We start from the raw sequence: 18,616 nt of genomic DNA on the forward strand, positions 1-18,616 counted from the left end.
TCACAGAACCTTTGCTTGAATCATGACCAAGAGAGACAGCACAGAGGTCCAGGGAGCAGCTGGGCTGCACTGGGGGGGGGGGGCTCAGCTCAGGGGGGCTGGCAGAACAGGGCAGGGCTGGCAGGGCAGGTTGGGGGCCAGCAGGCCAGCGGTACTTTGCTTTGTGTCTGGGCAGCCCAGCGGGAGGGAGAGGCAAGGTGGGGACCCAGAAGGGAGGTGGCACACCTCAGACACGCTTCTGGGAGCTGTCAGGATGTTTACAGGCACAGCGTCCAGAGGAAGGCAGCCATGCACACCCAGATCCAGGCCTTCGCAGGGATCAAAGCTCGGCCAGCAACAGCACTGTCCTCCCAAGAAGTCCTCCTCCCTGGACTGGCACCTCCTCACCCAGAGCCTGTTCCCATCCTGGGAAGGCTTGATGCTGCTGAGCGGGTGGCCTTTGCCATGGAGGATGGGGGCTTCCATGTTGACCAGGGCACCCAGGCTGGTGGGTGAGGCCCTGAGATTGGCAGGCTGGTCGGCAGAGCCCCCCTTGATTATTGGCAGCCCCTGGGGACCAGCCTTGCTGAGGTGGCCCTCTCCAGGGCAGCACAACCCTTGTCCCTGCCCACACGCACCAGGGGAAAGGGACGGTGATGATGTCCATGTCCTCACTGAAGAAGTGGTTGCTCTCAGAGAGGGGTCAGACACGGAGGGGGGGACAGAGCTCAGGGAGCGATTGTCCACAGAGCTGCTGCCCAGGGCTGGCATGGCCTGGATGGTGCTGGGGCTCCTGGCCTTGGGTCTCCAGGTGGGGTCTGGGGCTTCTGGAAGAAGCAGACACTCAGGTATCAGGCTTCACAGTGGTCCCCAAAGCAGACCTCAGGGCACTGGTGGCTGTCCTCATCCCACCGCACATGGAACAGGATGTGCACGTGAGTGGAGGACCAGCCCCACTGGTAGCGGTGGCACTGCAGCCTGGGGAGGAGAGGCAGCAGTGAGTAGAAGAGACAGGGTACCTGCCGCCGTGCCCCACACCTCGGTCATGTGAGCACAGACAGGGGCCCAGCGTGAGCTCCATGACCTTGAGCACCCATCTGTACAGGGACAGGATGCAGATGCACAGCCCTTGCCTACAACCCAGTCTGAAAAGCAAATACCTTTCCATCAAATTGGCACAGAAACACACTGGGAGGCCGAGCCTGGCCTAACTCTCTGCTGCTTTTCTGTCACTTTGTGACTCAGGGCTTCATTGCTCTGAGGAAATGTTACCAAAAGCCAAAGACAGCCCTGTGGGTCCTGGAGAGGGAGAAGGTTCCTGTGGCAGTGGGTGCTGGGAGGGAGGAGCCCACCCACGGGAAAGAGGTAAACAGTGGAGGCTAAGGTTGGGTGATGGGGACAGTGTGGGAGACACAGAAGTGTGGGGAGAGCAGGGAAGCAGGGGTTCTCGATGACAGGGTGCACCCTGCACCGATGCAACACTGGCTTTGAGCATGCTAGTAGGGGACCCTGCCCCACCCCCTGCATGGAGGAGAAGCAGCTGCTCAGCTCCCTGGGCAGTGAAGGGGCTGGTGGCACAGACCCTCTGAGGCCACGTGGCCCTGGAGCCAGGTAGGTGGGCCCTCGGGTCCCAGATGAGTGACCCCTGTGAAGCACATACACACAGGTGTGGGAACTGGCTTGGGTGTGAGGTCGCCCCTCATGTTTCCCGGGAAGCCCTCCGGGGCATCGATGGAACTTTCCGTGACAGTAGCATTACTCTGCGTCAGTATCACAGTGGCCATGGATACCTGCAGGTGGAGAGTGCCCTGAGGAGCCAACCGCCCACCTTTATCTAAATTTAACTAATGAGCACTTCACAGGCAGCGCTTGGCCACTGACGGCTATGCTGCAGAACATAGGTCTGTGTGTGTGACTGTCCACCACCTGGTGTCTCTATATGAAAATGGAAAACCAGCTCAGCAGATCCCAGCCCTCACCTGCCTGCCCAAAGCAGTTCTTCACTTTGGCTGTGTGAATACCAGGTGTTTAAAGGTGCTCCTTAGACCTAGAAAGCCAGGATTCCACCACCTGCTTGGCCTGCAGGTCCCTACGGCACCCCTTCCCAGCCCGCTTGAGGGTGCCTGGCTAGGTGGGACCCTGCAGGTCTGGGTGGTCCCACTGTATTGACAGGGCTGTCGTCATGACAATGGAGACAGAGGCTCACTTAGTGAGCCAAGGCCACCGGGCTCCCACGGGCCCATAGCCCAGGTGGGCACAGGTGCTCCTTGTCTTGAATACACCGCCTCCGTGCACCCTTCAGCTTCCCAGTCCCTGAGGCCTGGCTCAGTGGAGAGCTGTGGTGACCATGGCCCTGCCCATACCCTGCTCCCATCAGCACTGCCGTGGAAACGAGGAGAGGCCTCAGGAAGCAGACAAAGCCCTACCTTCCTGGGTGGCTGCGTCTTCCCACTGGCCCCCCACCTGGGCAAGGCTCCACCTGGGCTCCAGGGGTACCCCCATGCCAAGCAGGGTCTGAGGTTGCCAATAAAGTGGACTGGGCAGGGGTTGCCCCCTACTTCCCAGACAGGAGCACAAGCACCAAGACCACCTGTTGGAGGACAGGGCCGGGCCAGACACATGTCCCTGTCCCCATCCCTCAGGGGTCAAGACACACCCAGACCGGTCTTGGGACTCAGGGCCAGCCTAGGGTCTGTGGCCCAGCAGCCTTCAGCCCCCTCCCTTTCCAGGACCCAGCAGGAGGCCCCTACCCTTCACCACACCTGGAAAGCCCCCTCAGCTAGTACTGGAAACCACCACTGTCCAGGTGCCCAGAGGCCAGGTTCTCCTCAAAGACCAGCTCCCAGGTGTCCTCCAGTTTCCACTTGGCCATCAGCTGGGCTAAGGTGCTGACCCACATGTCCACCCCATCCATGCTGGCGCCAGTCTCCCTCAAAGCGGACTGAGAGCTGCACCAGCTCCAGCTCCCAGGAAGCACCCACAGGCCCACCTGCCCATCCAATCGCTGCCTTGACAACCATCCAGTCTCTACGGCAACCGGCTCATCTCAGACACACAAGAGACGGGGCTTTTTCTTATCCTTTTGAATATTTGTTATGCAAGCAATATATTTTCTTTTGTAGGAAAAATTTTAAACAAAGAGAAAAAACCCAATGTGATGAAATTGCCCATCCCCCATCCCACAGAGCTCATCGGTGCTGACGTCCATGCATGTTCCCTTGCATGTGTACATGTTAATACTCGTATGTATTCTTCACAGATGGGAAACCATACTAATCGGGTCATGCTGTGCCTGGCGTTCCACACACCCCGTATCAAGGACAGTGTACCAAGCTCACTGCCAGGCTCTACCATGACAGACCTGCCTCTGCCTCTGCTTGGCGGCTCTTTGTCATTACAAACAAAGCTGTGAACACCTTTCCAAAACATGTACCATTGCAACATTTTTCTAACTTTTTACTGGCTAGAAATGTGCAACATTTACGTAAAAATGCCCAAAGCATAAATGCACACCTTCATGAACTTTTATAAAGTGTTAGGTCAGCACTTAAGAGAAGCCATAGCCCTGGAGTTCTGCTCCTGTGGCTGGGACCGCCTGCCAGCCACACTCACAGCACCCTTGGAGCTGCTCTGGGCTTTCTGTGCACGTGTGTCTGGCCTCTCCCACCTTTGCCTTTTCAGTTTTCAGTTTGAGCTTCAGGAGCACAGTGGTTTGTTGGGTATAATGAGGAAAAGTGAGTTGAGGAAAGAAAGGGCAGCAGTCAGGCAGAGCGGGGAGGGGCTGGAAGACACCAACAAAATAACAGAAATGAGAGTGTGGCACCCAGACTTGTGGGAGGATAAGGGTGGAGTCACAAAATAATTAATCCACACAGGTCAGCGCAAGAGGGGAGGACTGGAGGGACATCGGTCAGAGGGGTGCCAGGCTCGGACTGGTGATTTGAGGAGCTGGATGAGGGGCCACTAACATAGGACCATGGGGCTGCAGGGAGGGTGCAGAAGTAAATCGAGACCTCAGGACAGACCCCCATGCCCCACCCTCCACACAGGATCCAGGCGAATGTCTCCGACTCTGCCTCGCGCTCCCGCATTCTGAACACTTTCTTCTCATTGTCTATCAGTTCACTGCTCCTCTCCCTATCCCTGTCCTGTCTGTAGCTAATACCGTCATGTGTGTCGATGTTCTCACACATTTGGAGATTTAAACTGTGAATTCACATTTAAACTACCAGCCGCGTTCTAGAACGTTTAGACAATAAGACTGAGAGTGTCCTGTGACCCCAGCACCCTAACAAACAGGCCGCCAGCTACCTTTATTCTTGTGCATAGTTGATGGTGAAAGTATTTCATTTAATTTGTTTAAAATTTGCTTCTTGCCCCTGGCCAGTGTGGTTCAGTTGGTTGGGGTATCATCCCATATAACAAAAGGTTGTGGGTTCGATCCCCAGTTGGGGCACAAACGGAAGGCAATCAATTGACGTTCTCTCTCACATCACTGTTTCTCGCGCTCCCTCTCTCTCTCTCTGAAGAATGAAGCTGATAGAACCTTCGTATACAAAAGTCTACACTTCTGAGTGTCTAAAGAAACTCCAAAAGCCAAGGCGAGCAAGAAGCTATACCCCGGGAGTCGCTCATTTTCCCGTTCCTGGGGAGTGTGGTTTTCCACTTAACACAATGTAGCCAGACCTGCACACAAACAGGAAGACACGCGAAGAGGCCTGTTCACAGCAGCTACGGCAAGAGGCCAGACTGAGCTTTGTGAGGAAGCGTCTGACCCTCCGAACGATGAACCCGGGGAGTGGCGGAGGAGACAATTCATGAACAATAGTCTCTCAGGGCCTGGACAGTGAAGGGAGCTGGGCAGACACTTTCCACAGCCATGGGCAGCATCTAACAGCAAGACGTCTGCCTTTATTTCACAAAGTTTTATACAGAAGAGAGAAGAGAACATGTCTTTGCTTGAAAAGTTCATTATCAGGAATTTGGGGGGAGGAAAGGATGAGTTGTCAAGCTGTGATGTGACATTTTCTGCAGTATTAAGCTGGTACTTAATAAGCAATAATAAAGAAATTTTAAAAAAGATGTTGGTTCATGAATTGTACAGATAAATTAGGCACCCTTTTTCAACTTCTGGGAAATGCTTCAAAAACAAGATAGAACAGAAAGTTTTTATTTGCAAACACTATTAACCATTTCCTGTTCCAACCTCAGAAGTAGTTGTGAATATGCCGGCCAGTGGCAGGTCCCACCCGGTGGGGACAGGTTGGGGACAGGGTCACTGACATCACCCCACCAGCTCCTCAGAAGTAGTTTCGGGATGATCCTCCTGCTTCCTGTGTTTCTCTGTGAATGGAAACTGCCTTTGGAGAGCACGGGGGATCCCCTCTCTCTCACTTTCCATCTGTGCTGGCTCATGTTCCCCTCCTCTCGCTCCCATGTGTGCGAGTCACACTGGGGCTGGTGCCTTGGAAACACTAAAGTGCCTGCCTGTCCCCAAAGGGGAAGGCTGGGGGTCCCATGGGTACTCTTTCAGCCCCAGGACCCTACTGCAAGAGGGAAGGGTGCTGCCCTGCAGAGAGCAGAGCGCCTCGGCCCCTTGCTTCCCTCGCTTCCTGCACTTCGTCAGTGGGTCCCGCAGGTGGCAGCCACAGTTACCGGATAAAGTGGGTTCACCACAAGTACAGGAACATGCACACCACAGCACCAGCGCCCAGGGGACCACTCCCGGGATAAAGGCTGACAGTAATACTTACACCACACCCAGGCATGGTCACTAAAACTCAACAGAAAGGGCCAGGCAGCCATTCAGCCACCCAGAGCTCTGCTCTCCTGAAAGGGGCCCACAGGGACACGTGCTCAGGGATAAAGGCCACGTGGCCCATCCCAACAGGCTACACTCAAGTCATTCATTTATATGCAGAAACAGAGAAAGTCATAGAGGTGGAAGACAGAGGAGACAGATGGCCACAGGGACTCTGGGCAGGAGGAACTCTGTGGTGATGGAGCCTGCACATGGCTGACACTGTACAGCAAACACACACACAAATTAAGTCCCTAAAACAGGCTCTGAATAGATCAGGGGGTCATGCCCATGCCAGCATTCTGACTGATAGGGACGGTGCTTGCACAAAGGGGTCACTGAAGACACTGAGATGAGGGTGCAGGGTCGGCTCTGTCAGTTCTTACACCCACACGAACCCAAGATGACCTGCTAACAACATGCACCCTTCTCTGGGGGACACCCCACAGAGCTGGGGTCCTGGGCTGTCTCTGACGACCCTGCCCAGGATCTGCTTATTGGAGAGGGTCAGAGGTGAAGGAAAGAGATGGGCCAGCCTATCTGTGACCCCAGATGCAACCTTCCAAACCTGAGGGGTGAAGCCAGGACACAAGGCAGGGAGGAGAGGCCAGCAAGCGGGGTACACAGGAGCAGGGCCAAGGAGCCCCTGATCTTCCCACCTTTCTTCAACCAGGGACCCTGTCCTGCCCCTAATAAGGGATGGTGACGGAAGAGGACAGTGCATGTTTGGGGGAACAGTGTGCTGATCAGCTGTGGGGAGCTCACCTTGGGCATGCATCATTCCAAGATTCCCTGGGCCTCTTGTCCCTGTCCTGCCTGTGCCAGGCCCCTCCCCAGGCTCTGATCCACTCATCCTGCTGGTCCTGCCCACCCCAGGTGGGCGTGAGGCTCTTCCAGGCCCTGTGTCCCCACCTCCTTTCACAGTCTCTGGGTCCCCCCGGAATTTGCCTGCCAATCTAGAACCTCCCAGCACCCAAGTGCCCCTTTCAGCTTCCTGTGTCCCCCACCCAGATCCACCTTTTGGAGGTGGGGAGGATTATAGGGAAGGCAGAGGGATAAATCAGGGGAGGAGGGGAGGGGAAGGGGTGAATAGGGGGGAGAAGAGTGAAGGGAGAGGGGACAAGAAGGAGGGGGAGGGGAAAACAAATCGGAGACCAGGGAGGTGGGCAGGAGAGACTCACTCATCCCTGACTTTCGGCCCCTGTGGACAAACGCCCAAGCTCTTGCAGAGAAAGTCACAGGAAGGGGGCTGCTGGGGTGGGGAGAAGTCCTACAACCCCATGGATCTGACTGTCTCTTCCACCCAGAGCACAGCCCCACCCTCCCCCACAATCCCCTCAGCACAAGTCCTGGGAGGACAGCTTGTCCCTAGCACAGGGCCCAGCCCCATGGGAAAAAACCATTCTGTCCTGGACAGAGGGTAGACAGAACTGAAGTCCCTGGTCCCCTGCCGACTGGACACCTGGTGACCCTTAACCTGACCTAGCTCTACCCCCAGCCCCCGGCTAAGCCCCATCCCATCTCCAGAGTGCCAGTCCTCTGAGGGGGGCACAGGGTAGCTCATCCTGGCTCGCAGGGCCTCCTCGCCCTCCAGCCACCCACTCAGGGAGTGGCCCTTTGTTCTAGACTGAAGCCTCCTGCTCGCTCCGCCTGCAGACATCATCTTTGATGCTGTTTCCACCGTTTCTGTTCTTTAATGTTTCCCTTCACAGCGAACCCTGATCGGCTGAGCCGGGCTGTGGCGCCAGCTGCCAGGCGGTTTCTGGGTTTCTGTCTGGTTATTTTAAGCAGGTGAGACCTACGCATTGCATCACTAATATCAGCAGTTTCTTTTGCCCTGTTTTCCGTTCATTATCATAAAATGCTTAGAGCAAAACTATCTCACAAAAGTCTCGCTGTCTGGTTGGGCAACCAGACCAGAGCCCCCTGCAGACACCAGGACCCCCACCCCCAACCTGAGGGAGCTCTGGGGGCCGCGAGGGGATTGTGACAAGGTCAGGCCTGGATGGCAGGTCTGTCTCACAGACAGCCCCAGACAGGTCAGGCTGTCAGGAAGCTGCTGACAGTGGAAAGATTTAGAAATGGGGGTCCCCAGCCTGGCATGGGGCCCCCTGAAAGCCTGAGCTGAGAGGGGGATGCTAGGCACCCAATGTCCTTCAGTAGAGTGCCAGCAGCAAGGCCACCATGGAGGCGGAGAGGGCAAGGGGGAGGACAGGATAAGGGTCTCAGGTGAGCCTGGCAGAAATGCCCCTGACCCAGGCCATGGTGCCCCCCTGCTGCTGGCTTACAGCAGGGGATGGGGATGTGGTGGGGGTGTCTCTCCAGGAGCAGGAGGGCCAGGCAAGCCCTTGGCAGGATCAGTCCATGCTGCCCACTGCCCACTGCCCAGAGGGAAGGTGGCTGGGTAAGGGCAGCAGAGCTCTGGCCAGGCACTCCCCTGGGGCCCCAGTAGTGGCAGAGCTGTTGGGTTCAAACACTGCAGCCCTCAGGGCACCACAGAGGAGCTAGTGGGCTGTGAGCATTGGGCCGAGTCTGTCCTTCACTGTTGCCTGGTGGACCTCAGCCTGGAGTGGGTGGCCCACCTTCCCAGGGACAGGAGGATGGCTGGGAGGGGAGGAAGGAGCCACCCCCTCCATCCTGTGGAAAGAGAAAGAGGCAACCACAGATAAAGAAAAAAAATTACCCTGGATAGCCAAAATTTACACTGTATTTATTATTTCAGTCATTCCCAGAACAGGAAGAAATGAGAACACGGTTCCGCAGCCAGACCCTCCAGTTGCAGGTGCCATTAGCCTGTGTCTTGGGTGAGATTTTCAAACTCAGTGTGCCTCAGTTTCCCCACCTGCGACCCAGGCTCAACAGCACTGCCGTGTCCCATGTGGTGTCCTCCTCAAGCTCCCATCCAGACTCGGGTGCTCTGGGCCCAGGGGACCTTCTATTCCATGTCTTCTTCCTTCCTAATTCATTCACTGTATTTCTTATTTTAGTCATTCCCTTGGAAAACCCCTCTTTATGTACATGTGTTTCTTGCATTTTATGAAATATCCCAAACCCAGCAGTAGGCCGCACCCACCTTGCCCTGTGCTAGTGACGGCGGAGAGTAACCAGGACAAATGACAGTCTGGAGCCACACGAGAGCTCAGAGGAGCTTCCTGACCTTCCTCAAGCCACTTACCCTCTCTGGGGGAGAGTAACCAGGACAAATGACAGCCTGGAGTCACATGAGAGCCTCAGAGAAGCTTCCTGACCTTCCTCGAGCCACTTACCCTCTCTGAGCCGAGGGTTTTGGGGAGAGAAGCACCCAAACACCCCTTCCCTCTCCCCCCCCCTTCCCCTCTCTCCCTCTCTCGGTATTTCTCTCTCCACCCCCCACCCCCACCCCGCCCCGTGTGGAGGAGGAAGAGTGGGCGGGGCGGGTCCCTTCAGCCTGAGGGAAACAGTTTCCTTCCTTCAGGCACCTCTGCTAGAGCAGAGGAGAGGAGGTCGACAGTGCACCGGTGCTTGGGGCATGGGGACCCCGTGGGCTCCATGGCCACTCATCTGGGCAGTGCTGCAGCTGGGCTGGTGGCCAGGATGGCTCCTAGGTACGTGGGTCACTGGGTCCCAGTTGGGTGGCGGGGTCAGGGCTGGGAACGATCTCCCGCCCTCGGCCTCTGGTAGGTGGGGAGGGGACTGTGTGGCAGTGTGCTGTGTGGCTTTGGGCAAGGGAAGTGCCCTCTCTGGGCTCACCTGGTGGCAAGTCCCCTGAGCAGGCAGGAGTGTCCCAGCTCTTTCTCTGCGTCCAGCGGGATGGCGAGCCTGTACCCTCTCTGTAGGATGACTGGGCCGGGCTGGTCAGAGCCTCAAACCTGGGCCCAGCTGCCCCAACTTGTGTTTTCCTGAGATGGACCAGCCTCACAGGGGGCTGACTGGCTCCTGAGGTGACAGGCTGTATGGCCCAGAGACTTACTCTAGTTATATCCAAAGTAACCTTGCAAGTAAAGACTGTTCCCCCAACCCCCTGGGGGGCCTGGGGCTAGCCCACCTGAGGTCTCTGGATGAGATTGCCGGGTGTAGAGTCTGGGTATGACCACAGCGTCCACAGCAGGTTCTGGGGAGGGGGCCCTGGCTCTGAGACCCCTGTAGGAGTGTCCACTGGACAGCCCTGCAGGCCCGTGGCCAAAGTGTGATGGTCAGGGAACGGGGCTCCTCCTGGCTATCCCATCCTCAGCCAGCACTGCACGGGGGAATGGGGGGAGGTAGATCACCCACGTCTGCCCAAGGGCCTTTCCTCTGGACCTCTCTGGGATGGGGGGGTGAGGACACCTGGAAGGACCAAAACGAGGTGGGGGTGCCCTGGCACCTGGGGTCCCGGTGCCTGAGGGCTCTTGGTTGCTCTGCCCCTGCAGGGTCTGCTTGGCGACAATGGGGGTACCAGGCAGCCCAGCTTCTCCTCCTGGGCATAGGTCAACAGAGAAACTCAAAGCTGGAGTCAGTGGTCCACGGACCTGTGGCTGAAAGGTGCTTGGTGGAGGGCCTTGTGGGGACTCCAGGCATGGGAGCAGAAGGGGTGCCCTTTACCTGGGAGGAGGAACTGAGGCATCAAGGAGGCTGTGCCATGGCCTAGTCCCCGCCAGGACCCCTTCCCAGAGCAGGGAGCAATGCAAACACGGTTCCGCAGCCAGACCCTCCAGTTGCAGGTGCCATTAGCCTGTGTCTTGGGTGAGATTTTCAAACTCAGTGTGCCTCAGTTTCCCCACCTGCGACCCAGGCTCAACAGCACTGCTGTGTCCCATGTGGTGTCCTCCTCAAGCTCCCATCCAGACTCGGGTGCTCTGGGCCCAGGGGACCTTCTATTCCATGTCTTCTTCCTTCCTAATTCATTCACTGTGTTTCTTATTTTAGTCATTCCCTTGGAAAACCCCCTCTTTACGTACATGTGTTTCTTGCATTTTATGAAATATCCCAAACCCAGCAGTAGGCCGCACCCACCTCACCCTGTGCTAGTGATGGGGGAGAGTAACAGGGACAGATGACAGTCTGGAGCCACAAGAGAGCCTCAGAGGAGCTTCCTGACCTTCCTCGAGCCACTTACCCTCTCTGAGCCGAGGGTTTTTAAATTTTTTTTTTTTCTAATCCTCACCTGAGGATATTTTTTTCCATTGCTTTTCAGAGAGAGTGGGAGAGAGAGAGAGAAACATTGATGCAAGAGCGACACATGGACTGGTTGCCTTCCGCACCCACCCCAAGCAGGGCCGGGGATCAAGTCTGCAACTGAGGTCCATGACTTTGGCCAGAATCAAACCCGGGACCCTTCAGTCTGCAAAGCCGATGCTCTACCACTGAGCAAAACCAGCTAGGGCTGAGCCAAAGCTTTGAACCTACAGTTTGGGGACAATAATGCCTTCCCTATAGGGTCATGAGAATTAAATCATTTATAAAAACTGTCTAGCACAACCCGTGACACAATTAAGTCGCATTGTTTTATTTATTTTTTCAAATTACAGTTTTGAAAAATATTTGAAACATAAAGAATAGTTACAAAACCATCAGTGAACACCCTTTACCCAGAGGTGCCAGTTGATAATATTGGCACATTTGCTGTGTGTATCAGCAGCCGTGACAAATGCCACAGACCAGGCAGTCTCACAACTCAGAGGCTGGAAGCCAGGATCCAGGAGGCGGCTGAGCTGGCCCATTGGGAGGCAGGTGGAGAATCGAGCCCAGAGCTCAGCTCCTGGTGGTGGCCATCTGTCCTTCTTGTCCCCTGGTCCCCTGGCTTGTAAATCACCCCATCGCTGCCTCTGTCTTCACATAGTCTCTCCTGTGTGTCTGTCCAGATGTCCCTCATTCTTATAAGGACACGGTCATGTTGAATGAGGGCCACCCTCTCGACCTCATTGTGGACAATTATATGCACAAACACCTGTTTCCAAGTAAGGCCACCCTGAGGTGCTGAGTTAGGACTTAGAGTGTTAGCCTGGGCCCATGTCCTATCTGTGCATGTTCCCGAGATTTGGGCTGAGCCACAGAGGGTTGTTGCTCTGATCACGCTGCAGACGCCCCCTCCTCCCGGGACAACAGTTCTCTGTGTCCAAGCTGAGCGTTGCCTGCTTGTTTGGAGATCACGGTCCTCAGCTCCCTCTGACCAGCGCAGGCCCCGCCTCTCTGTCTTTGCAGTCCCTGGAGTTCTTTTTCCTTTAATTCAAATCTCAATCTTATTTCACACATGGGACCCTAATGGAATATTTCTATTGAGGTATAACTGGCACAACGCTGAATTTGTCCCAGGTGCACAACGTAACGATTCAGTATTTGTCCATACTGTGAAGTCATGAGCCTATTAACGGCCATCACCAAACATAAAGATTTTTTTCTTGTGATGAAAACTTTTGAGATCCACTCTCTTGGCTGCTTTCAAATGTGCAGTGGTGGTGCCTCAGTGTCCATGGGGATGGGTTCCAGGACGCCCTGGAATTCCGGTCAAGTCCCTTATATTGCAGATGTACTATAGTTTGGTTAGTGAAGGTGTTTCCTACCGAGATGTGAGGCAGCAATTCTGAACCTGCTTGTATGTACTAAGATTGAACAAAAAAGTCATGTATTGTAAACTCTGAGATCCAGTTTTCTAACCGTCAAAGAGCAATAAACCTGTGGTATAGGGCTAGAATTGGATCAGGACTTGAAACTCGTGGTTTTTAACCAGCTCTCACAGCAGCCATACTTGCCAGGATGTCATCACTCCCGTGGCCACTTAGGGTCACACCACTATTCCTGCGCAGTCGAACAGGACTATCATCAGATCTTGAACATTTCTGGTGTTCTTTCCTTTCCTTGCAGCCACCACCTGGAGAGCACTTACTGACTCACACCTAAGACATGATCACATTTTCCTAACTAGTCTCAAGATTTCCGGAGGCAGAGAAAGGAGTCAGAGGTGGGCAGACTGTTGGGTGGGGACTGGGTGTCCTGGCAGGTGCCTGCTCTCCTGGAAGGGGCAGCTTCGACTTGGCCCCAGAGGTGGGAAATTGTTGCAGATTTTCTGACATTTAAGGAGAGGTCAGAAATTCAAATTTTTATGTGACATCTTCTGCGTTTTATGTGCTAATTCTAGGCTGTTTTGTTTTGGTTTTTAAAAGTTCTATGTGAGGTAAATGGAAAAATCATATCTGGAGGTCAAATGTACCCACCACAGACATTTTGCTAGCTCTGGCCAAAAGCTTATGAGAGGAGATGACATTTAAATAAATAACTATACACATTACTCTGTACTAAAATCCGAGGATGCTCAGCATCCTTATATTGAACGACGTGGCATTTGCATATAACATCAGTGGGTTCGCCCACACATCACTTGTTTCCCGTGGATTCAGCAAATGCTCAACATGTGGCAAATTCACGTTTTGCGTCTTGGAATTTTCTGGGATTTTTGGTTCTTTTGAATATTTTGACCCGAGATTGGTTAAGTCCATGGATGCAGAACCCATGGATGCGAAGGGCTGACTGTTCAGTGCTATTAAGTATAGTTGCCGTGCTGTACACGACACTCCTAGGAACCGTTCATCTTATAACTGGAAGTTTCTATCTTTTTTTTTAACCCTCAGCCAAGGATATTTTTCCACTGATTTTTTAGAGAGTGGAAGGGGAGAGAGAGAAACATTAACCAGGCCAGGGACAAACCTGCAACCCAGGTACGTGCCCGTGACCGGGAATCGGGCCCTCGACCCTTAGATCTCTCGGCTGACACTCTGAGCAATGCCTGCCCAGGCTGGAAGTTTCTATCTTTTGACCCCCTTCACCCACCCACCCCCACCTCTGGCAACCACCTCACTTTTCATTTTGTTTTGTGTTTGCATTTTAGAATCCACATATAAGTGACATTATGTGGTATTTGACTTATTTCACTTAGCATAATGCCCTCAAGATCTATCCAGGTTGTCAAAAATGGTAGATTCTATTCTTTTTTATTGCTGAGTAACACCCCGTCGTATGTATGCACACACCTTCTTTATCCCTCTGTGTCTGCGGGCACTGAGGTGCTCCCATGGCTTGGCTCTGCAAATGCTGCCACAGTGAGCGTGAGGGTGCACGTGTTTTTTGTTGGTGGTTTTGTTTTCTTCAGATAAATACCCAGACATGGGATTGCTGGACCATATGCTCTATGTTTAATTTTTTGAGGAAACTCCACAGTTTTCCACAGTGGCTGCACCAACTTACATTCCCACCAGCAGTGCTTGAGGGCTCCCTCTCTCCATGTCCTCACAGCACTTGTTTGTTGATTTACTGAACAAATGATGATTAGCGGTGACGAGCATCTTTTCATATGTCTGTGGGCAAGTTGCATGTCCCCCTTGAAAAAAATGCCTATTCAAGCGCTTTGTCCATGTGGTAATCAGATTGTTTTCTTTGTTTTTGAGTTATATAGGTTCTTCATACATTCTGGATTTTAACTCCTTATCAGATATGTGATTTACAAATATTTTCTCCCATTCGGTAGGCTGTCTTTTCACTTTGTTGACATTTCTTTGCTGTGCAGAAGCTTTCAGTCTGTATCGCGTCTAATTGTGCTTGTTGCCAGCCCTGGCACTCTGGAAGACTCCAGGCTGGGTGTGCAGCTGCCCACCCCTGGGTGTCTCTGATGTTTGGTCATGGAAGATCACAAATGTGTTGGTCCTTCTTGGGGCACCCACTGGCGACCCCACAACGGGGACATCCTCTCTGAGCCCACAGCAAAAAAGGTGAAGGCACCCTGTCCCTTTGCAATGAGTGAGACTCACGGGGGCAGCTGGACAGAGACCCGCCTCGTCAAGGTCAGATTCCCCGAGAGGCGCCACAAAGAGCCAACAGACAAGTGACTAAATTGGTCACAAATTAAGGTTGGGGGTGGGGCCAATGAGATCCAAAACTGAAGAGAAACAGCACCCCCCTCCACACAGGGCCAGGACAGGGTCCCCGGACCCATTAGCAGTGTCCACTGGGCTAGGCCTGCTAGAGGGACCCGTGCAGGAAGGGGAGGGGGCTCCATGCACTGTGTGGGCTCCCAGGGGAGCTTCTTGGGCTGCCTCGGCCATGAGAGGGGGTTCTGCTTGGAGGCCATGGCAGGGTTGACCCAGGTGGAGGCATGGATTTGGGGAAGGGGTGGGACAGTGACCTCAGGTGGCGCTGTCCAGAGGGGGCCTTCCTGGGGCATTTGTGAGGGGGGCACTAAACCACCACTTGGGGAAGAAATGGGGGAGCAAGGGCAGGGGTCAGAGCCAGAGGCAGCCCAGCCCCAGGTCTCTGGACACAATCAATGGACAAGATCCCACCATGGTATCACCTGGTGAGAGGTGAGCTCCCCGTCCCTGGGAGTGTGCTAGGAGGAGCTGCAAGGCTCCATGGCAGAGGCTCTGCAGAGGGGACCACAGCATGGGCTGGGCCTCCCAGAACCTTCCTATCTGACAGACCCCATGTGGGAAAATGGGAGAGGGGTCTCGGTGGGCTGTCATACACCCCTTCCTCAAGGCCCGCTGTTCTCTCTCCACCACCCCCCAGAAACCCCCGACAAGCCCTGGAGTTCTCTCACCTTCAACCCGCCCCAGCTCACTGTGGCTGAAGGGGAGACTGCCACCTTCACCTGCAGCTTCTCCAACACGTCTGAACGCTTCGTGCTCAACTGGTACCGTATGAGCCCCAGCAACCAGACAGACAAGCTGGCTGCCTTCCCTGAGGACAGCAAGCAGGCCCACAGGGACCAGCGCTTCCACGTAACTCGGCTCCCCAACGGGCGGGACTTCGAAATGAGTGTCCTCACCACCCAGCGCAACGACAGTGGCATCTACCTCTGTGGGGCCATCTACCTGCCCCCCGAGACACAGATCCACGAGAGCCCCCACGCAGAGCTCACGGTGACAGGTGCAGGGGCAAGATCTGAGGACAAGGGTGAAGAAGGGGTCAGGGGTGAGCAGGGCAGGGAAGGTGAGGCATAGTGGGCAGGGATTCTCCAGGCTTCACTCCAGGACTCTGTCTCATGCCCAGGACCACAATGACCAATGGCTACAGGCCTCTGTGCTCAGAAACATCCCAGACCCACTTGTCCTGGGGGAGGGGCAGGGGACCCTGTGTCCCCATTCCTGAGTCTCTGTCCTCTGTGTCTCCAGAGAGAGTCCTGGAACTGCCCACTAAGAGCCCCAGCCCCCTGCCCAGGCCGGTAGGTCACCTACAGGGCCTGGTCATCGGTGTCACAAGTGTCCTGGTGGGCGTCCTGCTGCTTCTGCTGCTGACCTGGGTCCTGGCCACTCGAGGTAATGCCCCAGCCAGCCCCCACTGCTGTCCCAGCCAGGCAGAGCCCGAGGCACTGCCAGAGGCCTCTCCTGGGAAACCCGGGCCATGCTCCCAGGAGGGTCTGAGGTAAAGGCAGCTGTCAAGGTCACACAGAAGGCAAGGGGAGTCCCCCCAAGGCTGAGGTAGCTGTGTGGCTGCCCAAGGCCGCCCCCAAGCCTCAGGCTGCACCTTAGGCTGCAACACACTGTGACCATGCTTCTAGCAGCCACTGGGGCCTGTGATGACAGCCACAGCCACCTCTTACCACCAGAAAGAAGGCTGTGGGTGTCTCATTCCACGCACATACCCTGACAGGTGGTCCCAGGCAGCTGGTCCTCAGTCACTCTGATGATAGGTGGACATCTTTGGGGCTGAGAAAAGGGACCGCTACCCAGAGGGGACCCAGCCCAGGGTTAGGTCAGTTCCTCTGCAGGCCCTGCACACCAGAGGCTCTGGTCATGCTCTCCCAGGGCAGGCACCTAGGGGTAATGTGGCAACAGCAGGAGGCCACACGAGGGCCTGGACAAGGGCAAGCACCCGCTTCCCCACCCTTCCCCTGAGCAGTTCGGGGCAGCGGCTGCTCTAACCTGCCAGGACAGGCCCTGTGGGGTTCATCTCTCCAGGGATCACATTTCTCTCCTTCAGATATTTTTGAGCTGTGTGCCCCAGGCGCTGACACTAGTGGAGATACATGTGGCGTTCCTGTGGGGCACGGACCAGGGAGATGCTGCCACAGCATCACTGACTATGGGTCTGCTGTGTGCTTTATGGCGCCAGCTGGGGACCCAGGGTGGGTGTGGTGCCCTGCAGTGGGCGCCAGGCTCTGCCAGGTTTGTAACCAGCAGGAACCCTAGGCCTGGAAGCCAGGAGGTCCTATATGGATGTGTACCCATATAACTCACGTCCAGACAAGACCCTTGGAGATGAGCAGGGGCTCAGGTGGTTGCACAGGGGGTGGGGGCAGGCAGGGAGGATGCTTGGCCACCCAGGCCTGAAGACTTAAGGCCCTTCCCATGGCCAGAGGCCTTCCCAACCCCACTCTCTGCTGAGACCCCCCTGAGACCCACCCCTGCGTAGGCCTCCTGGGCTCCCTGACCCCCATGTGTTTCTCTGCAGGGGCCTGTGCCTGCTGGAGTGAGAACCAGCCTCTGGTGAGTTTCCTTCCCCTTCTGGCAATGGTGCTGGGGGCACTGCAGGGAAGGAGGGGGGACAGGATACTCTGCCCCAGGGGTGGGTGGCCTCAGGAGTGGCCACACCCATCCCCAACCATGACGGGTTATGGGGCTCAGGCCCTGCCCCACTGTGTATGTGTGTATGTGCACACTTGTGTGTGCGTGTGCGTGCATCTGTGTTTTTCACCAGCCACTCAGAGAGTGCTGACTCCTTTCTCCCTCTCCGCTAAGAAGGAGGGCCCCTCCCCAGGGCCTGTTTTCTCCGTGGACTATGGGGAGCTGGACTTCCAGTGGCGGGAGAAGACCCCGGAGCCCCCTGCCCCTTGTGTCCCGGAACAGACGGAGTACGCCACCATTGTCTTCCCTGGAAAACCAGGCTCCCCCAGCCGCAGGGCCTCTGCCAACAGCCCACAGGGGCCCTGGCCTGTGAGACACGAGGATGGACACTGCTCTTGGCCCCTCTGATAGCTCCTCGGCCGCCATGACCTTCAGGCCCTGCAATAGTAGGGTGGCCACCCGGGGCTGAACCCTGTGAGGGTCACACCCCTGTGAGCCCTGCCTGGCTCTCCTTTTAATCCTCAAGGGATCTGGGAACGGGAGAGACCACTGTCCCATCTGGGTGAGGAAAGGAGACTCACCCAGGACTCCAGGCACAGACGCGCTGAGCTGGCGAGGTCACTGTCCTGAACTGCTGCTCTGTGCCTCCTATACACCCTCCCTGGGTGTCTGGGGGCTTTGGGAGTCACTGTGACCCGCTGCCTCTTGGGGAGACTGGTGCCTGGACTGGGGCAAGGGGGTCCTGGCTGGAGATGCTGCTGGGGCGCCAGGTGAGGTGCCTCCATAACAAGGAAATCCATCTCACACCTGAAGGACACAGGGGGACATGCAAGAGCCTGATTCTCCCCAGGCCTGGCAAGAGCTCCTGGCCGTGCAGAAGTGGCTTCCTCCTTGGCACCCTGTCATGGTGCTATTTAAAGGCGCCTTGGAGGCTCCTGCCTGGGATGCTGGGTGGGCGCCCTCCAGCCAGGCCTGCCACTCCTCGCCCACCACACACAGAGCACTGGCTGCCTGGCAGGGTGATCTGTGGACACCTGGGCATGGGGGCTCAGAAGCAGGTGCCCTCGTGGGCTCCACATACATGTGAGAGGCCCTTTCCCTTTTCTATTATATTATAATTAAATAATGATGGAAGCTCAAAGAAAGGCCTGGGTTCTGTGCTGCTCACAAAGTCATGGGGGAGGGGAGGGAGGCGCTGCTGTTGCTGGGCAGATGGAGGGCTCTGGCTCTCTACATCACTATTCCAGAAAGAGGCAGTCCCCCTGAGGCCCCTCATCTCTGCTCCCCCCTCACTCACTCAGCCTCTGACTTCAAGGAGCTGCTGGAC

General features: G+C 55.6%; 2 protein-coding genes across 3 annotated transcripts; one reads left to right on the top strand and one right to left on the bottom strand.

The window, feature by feature from the left end:
- On the bottom strand, positions 1-2,893 carry RTP5 (receptor transporter protein 5 (putative)). The gene is given in 6 exon segments (XM_087819955.1): positions 1-69; positions 388-616; positions 618-684; positions 687-803; positions 806-957; positions 2,742-2,893. Coding segments are annotated over 6 exon segments (786 nt in total).
- Positions 2,894-9,285: 6,392 nt separating this feature from the next.
- On the top strand, positions 9,286-17,780 carry PDCD1 (programmed cell death 1). 2 transcript variants are annotated; one of them, XM_016203621.1, is made up of 6 exons: positions 9,286-9,363; positions 15,293-15,652; positions 15,898-16,056; positions 16,903-16,930; positions 17,196-17,211; positions 17,464-17,780. In XM_016203621.1, the coding sequence occupies exons 1-6, from the start codon at positions 9,288-9,290 to the stop codon at positions 17,695-17,697; spliced, it is 873 nt and encodes a 290-aa protein (XP_016059107.1). In that variant the 5' UTR covers positions 9,286-9,287; the 3' UTR covers positions 17,698-17,780. The 2 variants fall into 2 exon arrangements, with proteins under 2 accessions (XP_016059107.1, XP_087675467.1); XM_087819341.1 differs by lacking the exon at positions 16,903-16,930 and having other exon boundaries at positions 15,898-16,041; positions 17,177-17,211.
- Positions 17,781-18,616: the final 836 nt, after the last annotated feature.

The sequence above is a fragment of the Miniopterus natalensis genome, chromosome 8, assembly GCF_054644295.1.
Source record: "Miniopterus natalensis isolate mMinNat1 chromosome 8, mMinNat1.hap1, whole genome shotgun sequence".
Classification (NCBI taxonomy): domain Eukaryota; kingdom Metazoa; phylum Chordata; class Mammalia; order Chiroptera; family Miniopteridae; genus Miniopterus; species Miniopterus natalensis.

Excerpts from the sequence above, each read along its gene's own strand:
- PDCD1 (XM_016203621.1), top strand. The coding sequence starts at position 9,288 with ATGGGGACCCCGTGGGCTCCATGGCCACTCATCTGGGCAGTGCTGCAG. Across the intron at positions 9,364-15,292 it reads GTGGCCAGGATGGCTCCTAG|AAACCCCCGACAAGCCCTGG; the intron begins GTACGTGGGTCA and ends ACCACCCCCCAG. Across the intron at positions 15,653-15,897 it reads CGCAGAGCTCACGGTGACAG|AGAGAGTCCTGGAACTGCCC; the intron begins GTGCAGGGGCAA and ends CTGTGTCTCCAG.